The sequence below is a fragment of the Sardina pilchardus genome, chromosome 9 (assembly GCF_963854185.1).
Source record: "Sardina pilchardus chromosome 9, fSarPil1.1, whole genome shotgun sequence".
Lineage (NCBI taxonomy): Eukaryota > Metazoa > Chordata > Actinopteri > Clupeiformes > Clupeidae > Sardina > Sardina pilchardus.
The window spans coordinates 20724186-20741909 of NC_085002.1; the positions used below are offsets into that span (position 1 = coordinate 20724186).

General features: G+C 43.8%; 1 protein-coding gene across 2 annotated transcripts in view; it reads right to left on the reverse strand.

Annotated features, from left to right (window-relative positions):
* Nucleotides 1-2939: 2939 nt before the first annotated feature.
* LOC134093023 (vitamin D3 receptor B) overlaps nt 2940-17724 on the reverse strand; it is a 34693-nt gene continuing 19908 nt past the window's right edge. For both annotated transcript variants that reach the window (XM_062546276.1, XM_062546275.1), the window contains exons 5-10: nt 16112-16296; nt 12373-12472; nt 8452-8632; nt 5428-5579; nt 3583-3699; nt 2940-3240 (exon numbers count right to left, since the gene is read on the reverse strand). In XM_062546276.1, coding sequence (XP_062402260.1) covers nt 2987-3240; nt 3583-3699; nt 5428-5579; nt 8452-8632; nt 12373-12472; nt 16112-16296 — 989 coding nt within the window. In that variant the 3' untranslated portion in view covers nt 2940-2986. The remainder of the gene's footprint in view (nt 3241-3582; nt 3700-5427; nt 5580-8451; nt 8633-12372; nt 12473-16111; nt 16297-17724) is intronic.

A 17724-nucleotide genomic window follows, 5' to 3' on the forward strand; every position in this document is an offset into this window, starting at 1 on the left:
TTTTCACCACTCCCTTGCACACACAGACACACACACACACGTGTGTGTGCACACACCCACATAGCCTATAACTGTGTAAAATGTACACATATGTGAGTGTTCACATAGGTGAACGTGTGAGCAAATACACACACATTCACATGCTGCACTTGCACAACGGCATTCTTCCTATTTGCCTGTCCACCTGTCTTCTCTCAGTTAGTTATACTTAGAAGCGGTCGCAAATATGAGCGATGAGCAGCATCGAGTTCTCCTGACACCTAAGTCCTTCTCCCTTTCCACACACAAATCCAGTCAACTGGAAGAAAATGAACGCCCTTCCCTACAGCCCCGTATATCAAACAAACAAAGTTAAAAAAAAAAAAAAAAAGTTTGATGAACTGGGATTAAAGATAAAGATCCCATTTTTAAGCGTTCATCCACACCTAACCACGCCTGGATCTTTCTTTCCTCAAGGCTGGGCCTGTTGAGCCTTTCTGTCGAGTCGTCTCTTTGAAATGCCATTTATGTTTGAGTGTGCATGTGAAGATGTGTATATGTGTGTGTGCGTGTAGTGATGTGTATATGTGTGTGTGCGTGTTTAAAGACAGACAGCGTGAAGTGCTAGGGTGGTGGTGAAGGGGGAGGGGGAGCTGGTTGGACAAGCACTGTGACTGTGGCAATGTGGTGGGGGCAGGGTGTTGGAGGTGGGGGGGTGGGGGGGTGGGGGGGGAGTGGCTGGCGCATACACGCTGCTGTTTCCTTTGCGGCAACTCAGCTAAGCTCTGCCCAGGCTTGGCCATGCGTTTGGGTGAGGGAACGAGCACGCACGGCACGAGCGAGAAAAACAAGAGAGAGAGAGAGAATGCACGTGCACGTGCACGCGCGCTGGGGTGTGACGCAAAGGGCCGCTTTGATTTACGGTGCGTTACGCAACCGGTCGAGGACGCTCGGAGCGGCCGCATGGGATCGCTTAGAGAAGCGTGCTGCTATACGTTACTGTCAGCATAATGATACAGCTCTGTAAGCACAGTGCTTTACGTGATAAAAAAAAAACAAGTCTTAAAAGTAAATATCAATAATATATTTGCATATATATATATTTCTCTTTTTTTTTGTAATTTTCCAGGATTATCTTGCTATTAGTTCATTGGGTTAGCCCTATGTACAGCTATGAATGAGTTAAAAGTATTTACAAACATCTGCCACAAGGTGGCAACACAAAACAAACAATTCGGTATGCAGAGGAAAAAGGCAAACACAATGGGTACTGCAGCAGAACAGAGGAGAGACTTGAGAGCTAATAGGAAACTGTAGGTACGAATGGAGGGCGTGAGCAAGAGAAAACATGGGGGTGGGGGTGGGGGGAGAAAACTTTACAAATCGTCACTCAAAAAAAACAAAACTTAACAATTTCTAAGCTTCTGAAGATTTGAAATTAGAAGTGGATTAAAAAGGAGTTCTTAGTAAGACCTAGGGTCCACACACACACACACACGCACGCACACAGACTCTCGCTCTCTCTCTCGCACACACACACACGCACGCACACGCACGCACACACACACACACGCACACACACACACAATTCATGGAATTGTACCGGGAATAAAAACTGCCTGGATAGAAAGTGTGACCACCGTTGAGGAATCTCATACTATCCATTGACACCAATTCTTAGAATTTATCGTATGTTCACTGTTCACTGTCAGCTTATGTTTGGTTTGTGGCTATGATACACCAGCATGAACCGGATACTGAGATTGATCCGATTCCAACAGATGTGGCAATGTAGTGTTGGCAACAGCACATGACAAAGTGCCATTGAGAGCTTATCAGTTATTTACCATTTAGATCCTTATTTCTATATACTGTAGAAAGCTTATCAATAATACACATGTATAAGTAAATATAGATATATACACATTGAGGCTAGCTTAAGAATGAGAGATATTGCAGTGCCGTTTGCTGAGTCTTGGGAACCCAAGGACAGCGTAAAAGAGCTTTAACAGTAGCAAAGCCTACAGGCATAGACTGACCAGGGCTCACCAGATAAACAAATCAACAACACAAAAGACAGAGAGAGAAAACCCCGGAAACAATTTCCCACAAGATGGCTGAGAACTGATCTTTGATTGGTTAGCAATATCAGCACTAGCTAGCAACGCTTCCTTCAGAGGTTCAGTAAGACTGCAAACCGTTAGCTGGCAACCCTGTTAGTCTAAAAAAGGCATGATGTGTAGAGAGAGAAAGAGAGAGGAGAGTGTGTGTGAGAGAGAGAGAGAGAGAGAGAGAGAGGCAAAGAGAAAGAGAGACACAGCTTTTGTGGAAGTGGACAGTGCTTTTGGTAGAGAGCATAGAGGTTTTCTTTACACAACCCCAAAAATAAAAGAATACATAAGATCCGTAAAAAATAAAACCAGGATGCGCACAGAAAAAGAGGTGCATTTGTTGGTAGTGTTACCCATAGGATTCAATACTGCTAGACAGTAATAAAAACCGTGACTTGTGTGTGTGTAGATGAAATGAATGGTATGTAAATACATTCTTCAACAGAATTCCCTGACTATGATTTCCCGAACTACTGAGGAGCTCCCAGTCCTCCTGCCAACCCACTGACAAAAGTGGACTTTTCCTATTCGTTTCTTGCTCTTTATGGACACTCATACTCTTACTCACTGATTCATTCACACACACTCACTCACACAGTCTCTCTCTCTCTCTTCTCTCTCTCACACACACACAAACACGCACGAGCACCCACACTCTAACTCTGCCTGCAAACTGCACTCATTTCATTGTGTTATTTTGCTGCTGTTGCTGTTGTTGTTGTTTGTGAGCGATTGTCCATACATTCATTCCATTCTTCGTGCTGCAACCCCTTCGGCCTCCCCCAATAACCCCCGCCCCCCCCATCTCCCCCAACCGCGCCCCCCTCTACCCACCCCTCACTGCGCCAAAACACCCCTCTCCACGACCTTTGGCTGCTGCCCTGACGACAAGGTTGCTAGGTGACCTGTCCGCCGAAGACCTCCAGGACGAGCGGGGTGAGCTGCATGCTGTGCTCCGGCTGGAAGGAGAGCAGGCGGTACTGCTTGGAGTGCTCCTCGTTGAGGCTGCGCAGGTCCGCCAGCTTCTGGATCATCTTGGCGTAGAGCAGGCGCCCGCCGGGGTGGTTGACGCGGATGTAGGCCTGCAGCACCTCGCACAGGCTGTCCTGCAGGGTCTCCACGCGCGCGTGGTCCTGCACTCCTGGACGGTCTGAAAACCGCAACGCGCAAAAACACACACACACACACACACACACACACCACGACACACAGGACGTCAGGCGGTGGCACAAACGTGTACTTGAGACATACAGAGTAAATCTGTACACACCCACATGCATGCACGCACGCACGCACGCACGCACGCACGCACAGGTTGTGGGTGCCCTCTCTTTCTCACACACACAGGCAACCAAAGACATTATTTATACTAACTGATAGACACAAACACTCCTGCATAAACATGCACACACACACACACACACTGCTGCATAAACACGCGTACACACACACATACACACACACACAAACTCACAGGCGTGTAAGAACTCACCAGGAGACAACAAGCAGATGGCCATTAGCAGCACATGCTCCTCCTCATGGAGATTGAGCTTCTTAAGCCCCACCTGAAACTTTACCAGTGGCTCCAGCAACTCAAGAGTGTGTCCAGCTGCAGGATGAGAGAGAGAGAGAGAGAGAGAGAGAGAGAGGGAGAGGAAGAGAGAGAAATAGAAAGAGCAAGAAAAGAGACAAACACAAAACAAAGGCAAGATTGTGAGCTGAATTCTGACTCGAAACTACTTAACTAATCCTCTCCGGTTGCCTCTGGTGGTTCAGATGCACGGTGGCAAATTCTCAGCTAATATGCTTCCAACTCCCACACTTACAGCTGTCTGTAACACACACTACCATCTGCCAAGCTCAAAGATTCCATGACAGCCATTTCTATTTTTTTTTTCTTTTTTTTTCTTTAGTTATTGCACTGGTGATAGCAAAAATAAATGTGGTTGTTTTTTGCATCACAAAACTAACAATTTGTGACAAACTTGTCAGTCCAGACCCTTTGAACTGTTCAGCTTCAGCTGTAACAACAGAAAGACGTCCAACGACTGGCTTGATTACGCTCATGTATTTATTCATGTACCTCATTCGCTCGCCACAGAGGCGATAAGCAGCGTGTTCAAAATGTGGCAGGGGTAATACAGTCATGGGATGCATGCAGCATAAATGAAGTGCCGAAACGTGTGGCAGAAACCTTTTCTTTCGTCTATGGACATCATTACAATGTGATTGTTTTTATGTTGTTTGCTACACACCTGGGAAAGGAAAGTGTTCAAATGCATTTAATAAACCATATTAACAGTCTTACTGCAGTCTAATCTCCCAAACAGCCACTAATGTTTTCGCTCATCCTGTTTTGTTGGTTTTCTTCCAGCTACTGTATATGATGCAAAACCAAAACTAGGTTTCTGACACTGAAAACTACACCAGTTAATAATGAAAGACACATTCCATATATAACTTTCTTGAGGAATAGAGCTATTCTCGATGCGCAAGTTAAACAACAGTGTCTTTCGCTAATAATCTCTGTAGACATTTGAGGTGATCTGAAAGGTCAGGGATGTTGATGTGCAGCTCTGTCTGTGTGCAGAACTATGACAACCACTGAATGCAGAAGCTCTGTGTTGTTTGACTCCGTCTCCACAGTTGATCCATATGGTATTACTGTTTAGGCACATTCCTGGTGCCTGTCACAGAAAGCTAACAGATTCAGGCCAAATCTTTTCTTTCATATGCTAACACACCTAACAGAAGACTGTTACGGGCCTGCAACAGAAAGAACATACCCTCATAAAACGTATTTATAGCCACAGCGTCTTTAAAAATAAGCCTGCCGCGTCATGAATACAGAACAAAATGGGAGAGGCCACCCGGCTGACTTTGATGTCCATTTTTTTTTTTTTTTTTCAGTAGGAGAGAAAAGCGTCCAAACTGCACAGCCTGCAGCCCATGAATCCTTGACAGATGCCAGTTCAGTTGATGGCCACCAACATATCTGGAGGGAGCCAGTCAGACTAGCGAACACGTCATGCTATTCAAGTATGTGAAGAGCATACCTGCTCGCCCACCACCACTTCTCTTGCCCTGGTCCGCATTTTTGGATGGTGTTGAGTGCAACATATCTATCACAAGAGTCTGTGCTCTGGGCGTTGCCAGTAGCAAGCACCTGTCATTGTGATCCATGAAGATTAGTGCAGACGACCCTGACAAGCTAGCTTGATGAGTTCCTGCACTTTTAAATCCATTGCCTTGCAACCACGCAAGCCACAAGTGTAGGCAGCATATGTGTGTGTGTGTGTGTGTGTGTGTGTGTGTGTATGCGTGCGCACACACTAACCTTTGGTCACATCGTTCACACAGTACTTGAAGTCAGGCGCCCCGCAGCTCCAGGACATGTCCTCCAGGCTGAAGGACTGGTTGGACCTCAGCATAATCACCTCGATGGCACTGGACTTCAGCAGGGCGATCTGGTCCTCTGCTGTAAGGTCTCTGTGAACGGGGAATTGAAGAGGATCAGAACATCGCCAGGGGAAAGTGGACCTTTGCCTTTAGGTCTCAGTGGACGCATGATCACAGAATTGCATAAGGTTAATAACAAGACCCCATGTATGTGTGGGTGTGTATGCACACGCACACACACAAACACACACACACGTCTTTCTCTGTCCCTGTCATACAAACACATCCATGTCTGTCTCACTCTCCATCTCCCTTGAGCACACACCCATACACACACACAAACACACACCCACACACACACACACACACACACACATACCACAAACCATATTTATGTAAAGCCTCAGTGAGAACATTCTGTGCTTTGAAAAAGCCTTTTCCTGTTCATCAGAAGAACCTTCACTGGAAAGAAGTGAAATGACTGTGCTAAGAAGAAACAGCATTAACCCAGCTAAAAGAGAGGTCCAATCCAAATGAGTGCATGATATCAGCACAGGAACACTGCAATGCGCACATATTCTTCCGAGAAGCGGAGAAACAGAGGGGACGTAATTCTGCGTATGATTAGCACACATGACTCACAACGGTTACGGACACAAAGCATCGCAATAATAAACAACCGCTCACTTTCCCAGAGTACCGCCTCTTCCTCTGTCCGTTTCCTTTCCTTTCCTTTCACCCCCCCCCCCCCTCCCTCCCTGACTTTACCTCTCTCCATATATCTTTTCTCTCCTCTTTCTCTCTGGAGGCGTGTGACAGGAGTCATGTACCGCAGAGAAGGCACTCGTATGGTTACCGTGACAACTCCCAACGCTTTCATGCATAGAAGATGAAGCACTGGGCTCATTGACCCAGAAGGCCACGTAAACACACATTCTGAGATCACATAAAAACACATCTCTACACAAAACACACGCACGCACACGCACACACACACACACACCCACACGGCTCATCTACCAAACATAATATAAAGATGCCAGAAGCACATATAACATAAAACGGCCATGACATTGCACAGAATCCTACGCAAGTGGCTACAAGGCCACACACGTAATGAGAGAACAAATGTCAACAATGACACATCTACACATACCTCGCTTTAACACAGGCCAGGCCTAATTGTATTTTCCCCCAAGAGTGCACATGTATATACATTTACTTTTAGGCTTACGTTTACACACACAGGAGACTCTACATACTGTATGTGAATGTACCATAAGACAACATACACAAAGCCCAGAAGTCAACGACCTTTGATGCGGAGACCACAAACACTTACTCATAGAACCCATCGCTCTACTCATCATTATTGTGGACCCCTAGTTTTCATTTAGTTTGGTGGTAATAGGTGTGATTCTTGGCACTCCCTGCAGGCTTTTTGTTATCGGTGGTTTGCTGTTCCCTATCCGGATGCAGCGTAAGGCCAAGGCTAAGGATCAGGGTTCTAAGTCACATGACAAATTCCCTGACTTGCTGAATTTCTATGATCTGTAATGAACGGGAAAAAAAAGACTTTCTTCAAAGCAGACAACAGCCAGCCACAGTATCCTAAACACATCAATTTACAAGCTTAATTCAGACATTTTCAGTCTTTACCTTCAAGTTACTGCTTAATCCTAATCCATAATCATGATTACAAACCTCTTGGCATAAAAATGGGCCAATGTATTATACCTTTCATAGAGTGATTGCAAGTTGTTGACAAGCAAGAGGTGGATAATAGATGCAAAAACAGCAAAGTAGTCAAATAAAGAAAAATACTACAAGGAACATACAGTATGGCCTTCGATAAATGCACATTTTAACATGCTACCAACAAAATCACTTCAGAGATGAGAAGACGAACTAAGGTAATGCAGTGACTTCATAAACAGCCCTTATTATAATCTCTCTGTACACTTTCAAAGTTTACAATATCTTGATTAGTCAGTTGGGACACTCTCGATATTGCCACCATAGTGTAAGGGTGCTTGCAAACCAACAGCAGTTGATGCGCACCGAACGATCCATTCGAACCAAAAGCTCTTAGCTCGGTTCGTTTTTGTTGGTGTGAAAGTATCAGTCGCAGTCCGCACTAATTCAAGCAGACCGAGACCGCCAAAAGGAGGTGGTCTCGGTCCACTTGACTCCGCACCAAATGCCAAACTCTGGTGCAAACCCTCTGGTGAGAACGCAAACTGGGGTCCAAACCATAGACTGTAGGTCAAAATAGTGAGTCAAAATTGGCGTTTATTTCTACCGATAAACATTGATGAAACGTCAATCGGGCCAATTTTTGGTTTGTTTGCTGGTGTGAAAGCAGACCTCACTTGAGTCTATATGCTACATAACAACAATTTCATTTCCTGGTGCGGACCAAATAATCAAACTAGTGGTGTGAAAGCGCCCTAAGGCTATTTTGAGCCGTCAGTGGTTTAATAATACTGCTTTGCTTTGACGTGATTTCATGCTCGCTGTACTACAAGCTATAGGTCTTTTGTTGTAAATGCAAATGCTGTCTAGCTTCAAACTACTTCGATCCACATATTTTTGCTGCCACACAAATGTTTTAACTTGTTATCATCCAAAAATAGAATAGAAAATGTTCTCCGGAAAACATCGTTTCAAGTGTTTGAGACACACCTTAGTGTCTCACCACTGATGCTGCAATCTGTCCCTTTGTACATGTATACAGAGCCGTGCGCACGTTTCATCCATTTAAAGAGAAACTATGCAGGATTGGCGATTTCATCTCAAGTTTCGGTTTCGTTTTTCATTTTCGCTCGTATACATCATATACGGTCTTGCAAAAGGCTACAACCCCTAGATGACCATATTTCAGCGTATGGATTGGTTAGGCTGTTTGAAAAGTTTGTGGTGAGCATGAGAAATGTACACACACACACACACAGAAACACACCTGAAGCCAGGAATCATCTTAGCAAAGCCGATGACCTTCTGGATGCTGTAGCTGACCAGGTCGGCCAGGTGAGGCAGCATGGAGAGGCGGGAGCTGTCGTCCTCGGCGGAGTCAGGGCTGGAGCCCTGCTCCTGGTACATCATCAGCAGGTTACTTAGGTTCACCTTGCTGTCCCCAGACTCTGCGCACACACACACACACACACACACACACACACACACAGAGAGAGAGAGAGCTTTAATCCCACAGACCCCCAGCACATTTCAACAGGTAGGATATAATCAACTGCAATGTTTGGAGCCCTGCTCCTGGTACATCATCAGCAGGTTACTTAGGTTCACCTTGCTGTCCCCAGACTCTGCACACACACACACACACACACACACACACACACACACACACACAGAGAGAGAGCTTTAATCCCACAGACCCCCAGCACATTTCAACAGGTAGGATATAATCAACTGCAATGTTTGGAGCCCTGCTCCTGGTACATCATCAGCAGGTTACTTAGGTTCACCTTGCTGTCCCCAGACTCTGCACACACACACACACACACACACACACACACACACACACACACACACACACACACACACACACACACACACACACACACACACACACACACACACACACACACACACACACACACACACACACACACACACACACACACACACACACACACACACACACACACACACACACACACACACACACACACACACACACACACACACACACACACACACACACACACACACACACACACACACACACAGAGAGAGAGAGCTTTAATCCCACAGACCCCCAGCACATTTCAACAGGTAGGATATAATCAACTGCAATGTTTCACAGCAGGAACAAATACGGCACTTAACACACATACTTCCATACTGGAACACACCAGATGTCAACACCGATACAAAAGGTGTGTATTTCTACTGCACATATCCGATGTCACATTAACTTTCACCCGTTCTGATAACCTGTGACTAGGGGTGGGTGATATGGACAAAAAATCTATCTTGATTTTTTTTTTGATTGATTTTGACAACAACAACAATTCGTTGATATCCTTTTAAAAATTGTTTTTGAAAATCTGAATTACTTTACAGTTCATTATTTATGAATAGCATCATTCCAAAAATAACCAATAACCTGTGACTTTTTAACCAAATCAACCAATGCATTACAGTAATACAGGTCAATGACACATTTCCAATTCCGCCTCCACTTGTGTGACAATGGCATGGTCTAGCCAACTACATCGGCTGAGAAGATAGATAATAGTTTCTCAAGAGAAAGTCTGAAGTTCTTTTCAAACCTTTTCTTAGGATTCACTGTTAAACTAAACAGACCAACATAGTACATATCAGTTGCTTCCTTCAATGCTTTGTTCAAGAGCAGTCATGTAGGCTGGCATTACAAGCTACAGAATAGAAACTAAAGCGTTAGCTTATGGCTAATGCTTGAGAGAAACTCCATAGAGAGGCTAACGGTTAGCATAATCCATAAAAGTAGATATTTAGAGCAAACTTCAGTCCATTTACAAAAGGGTTACATAAGAAGATTTTTTTGTTTACAACTGACTATTAAAATACTCTACTAGAAAATACTGAAAAGGCTAAGGTTTTCTCTCCATATAATACCGTGTAGGGAAAAACGTGACTGTTTAACTAATCAGTGCCACTTGAACGAAGTAGCCGCACAAAATAAACATTAGGCGTGCGTGTGACAATGTGGACCCACTAGCGATCATGTGACTTGCTCTGCCTCAGGCAGGGACTTCTCTCGCTTCTGCTGCATGCAGCTCCTGATTTAGTGGATGTATGGGGCTTTCGAGTGTTTTTTTTGTTTGTTTGTTTGTTTGTTTGTTTGTTTTAAGTAATTTAAATACTTGATGTCAAAGATTTTATCAATTTCAATTGCACATTGTTAAAACAATAATCACAATATTATTATATTGCCCACCTCTACCTGTCACTGCAATGATTAGCTGCATTCTTTATCATAAAAAAAGTCTATACATCATTGTCCAAGCCAAACTAACATGACACTCTCAAGCAAAATAAACATATACTTTGTCACACTCAAGTCAGAGGCTCTTAGAGAAGACAAATAATAATAATTTCCGTATGCCATGAGAGAATTTTAAACAGGATGGAAGTAAGACCCAAAAGAGGCTCAGTGCTATTCTATTTTTATGTGTTCTATTTATAATCACACTGTTAGTTTTAATTTAACTCTATTAAATTGAGAACACAAACAACATTGTTTGTCAGCGTGATTAAACTGAATACAAAACTCCCCCACTGTGTTGTGGCTGCCACACTGCCATTTTAAGCTGTTTTTTTGTTTTTTTTAAAGGATACATTTTGTTTTGATGTCTCTTGTCTCTATGACCTGTACACAACGTTCCAGTTGATGGTGCATGCTATATAAAAGAACCAGCTGAAAGAGTTACACTGTATCTACTGTAATCAACACACACTCTCATTTTTATATTTAAGTATACACAGTCTTTTATTGACACAGCTCCTGACACTAACCAACCCCCCCCCCCCCCCCCCCCCTCTCTTTTTTCTAGAGGATTTCGTCAGTGCAGAAGACATTTCCTATTGAGTCTATTGTTGAAACAATACACAATAAAGTTACCTTGGCGACAGGGGGTGGGGGTAGTGGGTGGAGCTAGCAGCCGGAGACCAAAGGTCAAGGGGAAACAGTGATGGGACGTGACACGTTTCACAACAGTGCGTCTTCAACCGACCATTACAAATAAATTCCACCCCCCACCCCCCCCTCCTCCTCGCTTCTTTTGGCACTGCTCCCCGGAAGCACGCGGAAGCCTCCCCATCCGCCTGCCTACCCTGTGGCCATGTCTCTGGGGGCGGGGGCCATCACAGAGGCATGGGGGTTAATCGACATGTAAAGCTCTGGCCGTCAGCGGAAACCCTACTGTGGGTGGCTACTAGTCCCGTCCGCCTGGAAGAGCGGTGGCTAATGGTCGGCTGCTGGGTGGCAAACAAACAAGGTGAGCTGTGTCCTGCAAGCGAAAGGGGAGGGGGGGAGGGAGGGTGGGGGTGGCCCCAGACGCAGTGGCTGTGCTGCGGGGCCGACCCGGCACATTATGGCACAGCAGGTCGCTGGTGCATACGGCCCCAGCGCTAATTGGGTCATGGGATTATCACAGGCCAACGCTACACTTGGGCTAGTAGCCGGCACAGATGCATGCCTTCCTAGAGCGACGCCGTATTCATTTATGGATGTTCTAGGCCGCCATAGGAGCCCTAGCGGGAGCCGATGTGTGCAGGCGCACACACACACACACACACACACACACACACAAACACTCAGAAGGACAGGCTCACACATACACACAACATATAGGCGCACGCCACGCACGCATGCGTTTACTTGCGCTCGTATGCACAGGCACAGGCACACACAGCTCCTCTGAGTTATCTCTTGTTCACAGAGTACATCATGTCCATTAACATGATTAGGACCTGTTTGTACAGAGAATCCCCCAGGCTTCTGAGTAGCACACCATGTGAGCAGACTCATACACACACGCACCACAAGATGAGACCTATAGGCTTCTTTCATACACAAACACATCCATAATCTATGTAGAAGATACAACACAGTACCATCATTTCCTATCATTAAGATTTATATTTTCAACTAATATTGTAATATTGTTTTCTGATGGTTATCTCTAGTTATTCAGAGTTATTTCTTTTTTGCATATGTTTGCATTTCTATACAATTCAATGACTTCCTATTTTAATATTTAATATATAACCCTGGAAGTCACTGAATTTGATAAAACTATTACATTTACTATTACATCAAAACATACAATAATTTATTAAATATATACCTTAAATGTATGTTTGAAATAGTGTATCTCACCTGGGGAGTGGCTGAAAGAGTCTGAAGAGGCATCTGACAGCGAGTGGAGGGAAGCTGCTCGACTGGCACTACGTGTCACTGGCCCTTCTCTCACTGGAGGCTGCATAAATAAACACAAACACACACACACACACACACACACACACACACACAATTACTTTTAAAAGGTTTTAGCCTGTAGCGCTGTGAGTTAGGACAAGACAGGCTCTGAGCTAATGAGCCAGCTGGACAACAAGGGCTTGATGAGTTTATATTAGTCCATCGATGGACTGAGCACGCCAAATGCCCGCCCCGATCAGCAGAAATATAAACGTTTGTGGATTCACAGTGCTCTAAAAATAAACGGCCAACTCCGCCACAAGCAATTTTCACAAGGCAGGTGACAGTGGGACACCATCGCTGGGTTTTTACGAATCAATATGTTCTTAAGATGTGTCAAGATGTTGTCAGGGCCAAAAAAATATGCAGAGAAAACTGCCCTCCCCTGTTACTGATCTTAGCATCTTAGCATGTAAGCAAAAAATGCCATTTATACAGTAACACAATGGTAATGTTATACTTTTAACTAACTATCTAATTGTTGCGCTTCCTACTTGTTTCAGTCCAAATAAGTTAGATGAAAATACAAAGGAGCATGTGTGAACCGTGTCATTGTTATTAAACATTCTCTTTGTCCACGTTGGTGGAACTGATATGGCTTGTCCTACAGGATACATAGGGTATGTTCTGAATGATTTAGTACATGCAGAGAATGCATTAATTAATCAGTACACCTACTTGCTAGGAATCAAATCCATAACCTTTAGCATTCCTACTCACATTTGCAATAACTGGAAACAGGACTGGCTAGTGCCAAAGGCTTTATGCATAATAATTACCGGACAGGTGTAGAGCACATCAGTGTTCTTTCCATATACATATGGGACATTTCTAGTACAAATAAATAACTAAATGGGGAGAAGAAGGATCAACTGTCATATTGTTCACAGTTCTGAGTCAGGACACAAAATCAGAGTTTCATCTGTTTCATCAGTCACCTGAACACAGAGGTTGCGTTTAGTTGCCACAACTATAATAGTAATGAAACATACCGTAAAACTTCAAACAATAGCCGAGTCCCAAATAGACGCATGTCTCTTTTAAACGCCCGGTGTGACTACAGATTTGGGGTTATAGGCCGGTCTCCAACAGAAGCCTGGTCTGTTTTTTTTGTTTCGAGTTGTATTTATTCTTCTTATACCCGTCAGATCGTCTGGTGGTGGTGATCATCGATGGTACAGATTGCGCACACTAAATTTATAATTGCATGACTGCGGAGGTGAAAGCCAGCTATAGAGTTCCAAATTCTTAACTTTTTTCGACATTGGCCTATGTCCTGCATTATTTAATTAATGCCATTTTGTTAAATTTGCGCACTAGACAACATATTCTATCACGAACTTTCTTTGTTTAGTTTCACTTTCTCTCGTTTCTCCACGTTTCTCCGCGTTTCTCTCAATACCATGGCGGAAAAGAAAAAGACTTGATTTAAATGACATTTAAGCTGACAGTTGTCAAATTTGCCTAACAAAATTCGGGAGAAGCAGCGGCAAGATATTTCTCGGTTGATCCAAAGAGGGTGCGTAAAGGCTGAGCTGTAACTGTCTCCAAAGAGGGAGAGCCCTGCGCATCTGGTCGGGAGCTGCGCAAGCAAGGCAGGCAAGTGGAGGAGAGCGACGAGGAGGAGGAATTCGCAAATCAACTTGTAGCCTAGTTGAGGATCACGGTGATAGCGATTAATAGGATCATTTTTAATCACACGATTGCAGTTGTTTTACAGGGTAGCATTCATTCTTTATTGTTGATGTATTATCAGGGGCAACAAGTTCACAGGCTCGATGGTAACTTGAATTGTTCAGCCCGCTGTCACATCGTTTCGTTATTTTAAGCTGCCAATAATTTAAGACATAGCCTATTATAGTAGGCTAGTTCTAATATGATCTGATTTGTGAAACACATTCGAATTATAGGCTAAATAAAGTAGCCTACCCTACTATAATGTGGTAACCTCCTGTTGTCATGCTTTCTGTCTGCTTATGCTATTGGGTAGTTATTTCTAATCCTACAATAAACCTACACTCAACTAACACCACTAAATTAAACGCCTGTCTCATATAGACGCCTGTCTCAAATACACGCCGGTGCATTTTGGCGATTTGGCAAAATAAAAGCCCGGGCTATTGTTTGGAGTTTTACGGTAATATAACAGATTCTAAAATAATAAAAAATAATATAATAGGTTTCTGAAAAATGTTAGAAAAGAAGAAAAGCAAATGGAAAATCAATCTTAGAATAAATTGCTGTAGCTGCCCGGCTGCGTTAGCTGCTGGTTGTAGCAACTCAAGCTGTGCTTTTGATTTGTTTCGTACCGATAGTACTCGGTGACCTCAAGATCTATGTGATTGTTTCGTACCGATAGTTCTCGGTGACCTCAAGATCTAGATGTGATTGTTTCGTACCGATAGTACTCGGTGACCTCAAGATCAATGTGATTGTTTCGTACCGATAGTTCTCGGTGACCTCCAGATCTAGATGTGATTGTTTCGTACCGATAGTACTCGGTGACCTCAAGATCAATGTGATTGTTTCGTACCGATAGTACGATAGTAGTAGTGAAAACTCTATCAATGTAAGGACAATTCAGAATAGGCTACACCATGGGTTTAAAGTTAGCATAGGGCATAGGGGGCTGAGGTTAGTAATGTAAAAAGTGTATATGAGCACATGGAGGACAGCTGCTTGACTGGCACTACTTGTCACTGGTTCTTTTATCACTAGAGTATAGTATAGTATATATATATTTTATATAGAGTTGTGAAAATAAATGTAAACAACACATATTTTTGCTAACGGTACTATACTGACCGTAACATGCTAACGAGGCCGGACATGGCCAAGTTGTAATACCATTGTACCACAAGAGGTGCTAGTGAGTCAATCTTGCGATACAAAGTTAGAGTGCCACTGTATTGTCTGGAATGGTGTCTTAATTACTAAAATCCCGTCAGAGGTTAATAAATTAATGGCAGCTACAATGTTGGCTAGTTTGTGGAGAAGGGACCATTGTAATTTTTAGCTGGGTTTCAAAGCCTGTCCTGAAGCACTGTATTACATTACATTTACAAACCAATCCAATTAAGCATGAGTACTCTGATGTTAGCGGCACAGCCACAATAACATCAGTAGCAAACTGATTAGGATTAAAGCTTAAGCACTTCAATAGAGAACTAAAGTGTCTGTTTGCCAAGACAAAGTTAATACACTAACAGTTAAGACACTAGTAGTCTACACATCATTCATATAAAATGTTAATATATATAAAATATATAATGAATATATACATTAAAATTCAAATGTTTTCATGCTAATGCTATAAGCAGCCATGTAACAAACATTGGCTTCCTACAACAGCAAAGTTCTGCAGAAATTGACGCACCTCAAAATATCTCAATGTCCAGTCCAAATGAAGTGTTCTGCAAGCCTTGTAATAAAACTAATCTTTAATTGACAGGAGCTCAGGGTAGATTTTTTGGCAAGCAGACACATTTCCTGTAGCCTATATAAAGTCATGCACACGACGTGTGGGTGTGCAAATGTACATGTACAGTATATGACGTACGCCTGTGTGGGAGAGATCCTCTCAAACAAAAGGATTCCGAGAGATATGGGGAAAAAAGAAAATGAGGACGGAAAGACTCACCCTGAAACGCGCAAAGTCAGTGTAGGAGTCGTCGTAGGTCTTGTGGTGCGCCTCCACCAGCGAGGAGATGAGGTTCTGCTGCTCGTCCGTCAGTCGGGGGCGCTGGGCCTCGCGGATTGCCTCCTCCTCCTTACGCCGCTGGATCAGGTCCTTCTTGCGCTGGACTTCCTCGTCCGTCAGGATGACTGACATCGAAAAGACAAAAAGAGGCGGGTTTAGACTGGGATAACGAAGTGTTAAAAAAAAAAACAACCAGGCAAATCGACTGGCAGGAATAGAGAGAGCTATCCACTTGCATTAGGCTTGAACAAACAAAATAACAGATTAACAGAAGAGCAGACTGACAGAGATAGAGAGACAGACAGACAGACAGAAATGATAAGTGAGACTAATAGCAGACACACAGACAGATGCAAAGCTTGAAGAGCACTGAGTGAGAGAGTGACAGAGAGAGAGAGAGAGAGAGAGCGAAAGAGGCATGAGGGAGGTTAACAGGGAAGAAAAACACGCATAAATAGAAGGGGGAAAAAACATTGTATGATGGGAAGAATGTTAAAGAGAAACATTTCCCTGCCTGGCATCTACTGTACAGACTTTTCCAAGAAAACCCCTATTTTGGAAGCTATTACTGACAGCGCAGACTATCCTGTTACGAGTGCAGTAAGGGTGCGTAAAAGTGTGCCGACAACAACAATGAGTGTGTGTGCGTGTGTGTGCATGTGTGTGTGTGTGTGTGTGCAAGGTCACACACTAACACCAATTCTCAGGTTAGCGCTCCCGCTGAGATGTGGATGAAGGGGCGAGAGCAGCGCAGCGCTAACAGGTAACTAACTGACGCACTGACCCCGCCATGGAGAGCACAGTGCCGTACTGTTCCTGCCGTTGTCGTGGTGACGGCTGGGGGGAATCAGTTCTTTTCGCTTAACGCTATCGTCCGTTTGGCGGGGGAAGGAAGAAAGAATCGAGAACCTCACTCAAACATACATGCAGACAGAGACAGACACACACACACACACACACACACACACACACACACACACACACAAAACAATCACTTTGCTTTAAAAGCCCTGAAAAAATTCCTTCGGTGTATACACACACACTCACACACACACACAGATGCTCTCTGTCTCTCTCAAGACAATGTCAGGAATGTACACGGCTAAAATACACACCACATACGCTCGCAGACACACACAAAGGCAACAATATCCGGATTTAACACAAAAAAAAAGAAAAGAGCAACTTGTGTTTGCTTGAGGTGAAAGCAAACAGAGGTGACTCAAGTCTTGCCAAAATTGGTTTAGCAGTAACCACAGGTGTCTCCAGGCCAGCAGAGGAGAGTTTACAGCTGAATATAACCCTCTGTTCACTACAAGCTAGCCTAACCCATTCTGCTAAATGCTTTAAGAAAACCATGCTGTGGACTCTGATCGACACACTTACATGGACACATACAGTACATGCATGCAACATACACACACACACAGAGAGAGAGAGAGAGAGAGAGAGAGAGAGAGAGAGAGAGAGAGAGAGAGAGAGAGAGAGAGAGAGAGAGAGAGACTTTATGTTTAGAGCCTAGAGTAAATTATGTAGAGCCTTTTTGGAACTTT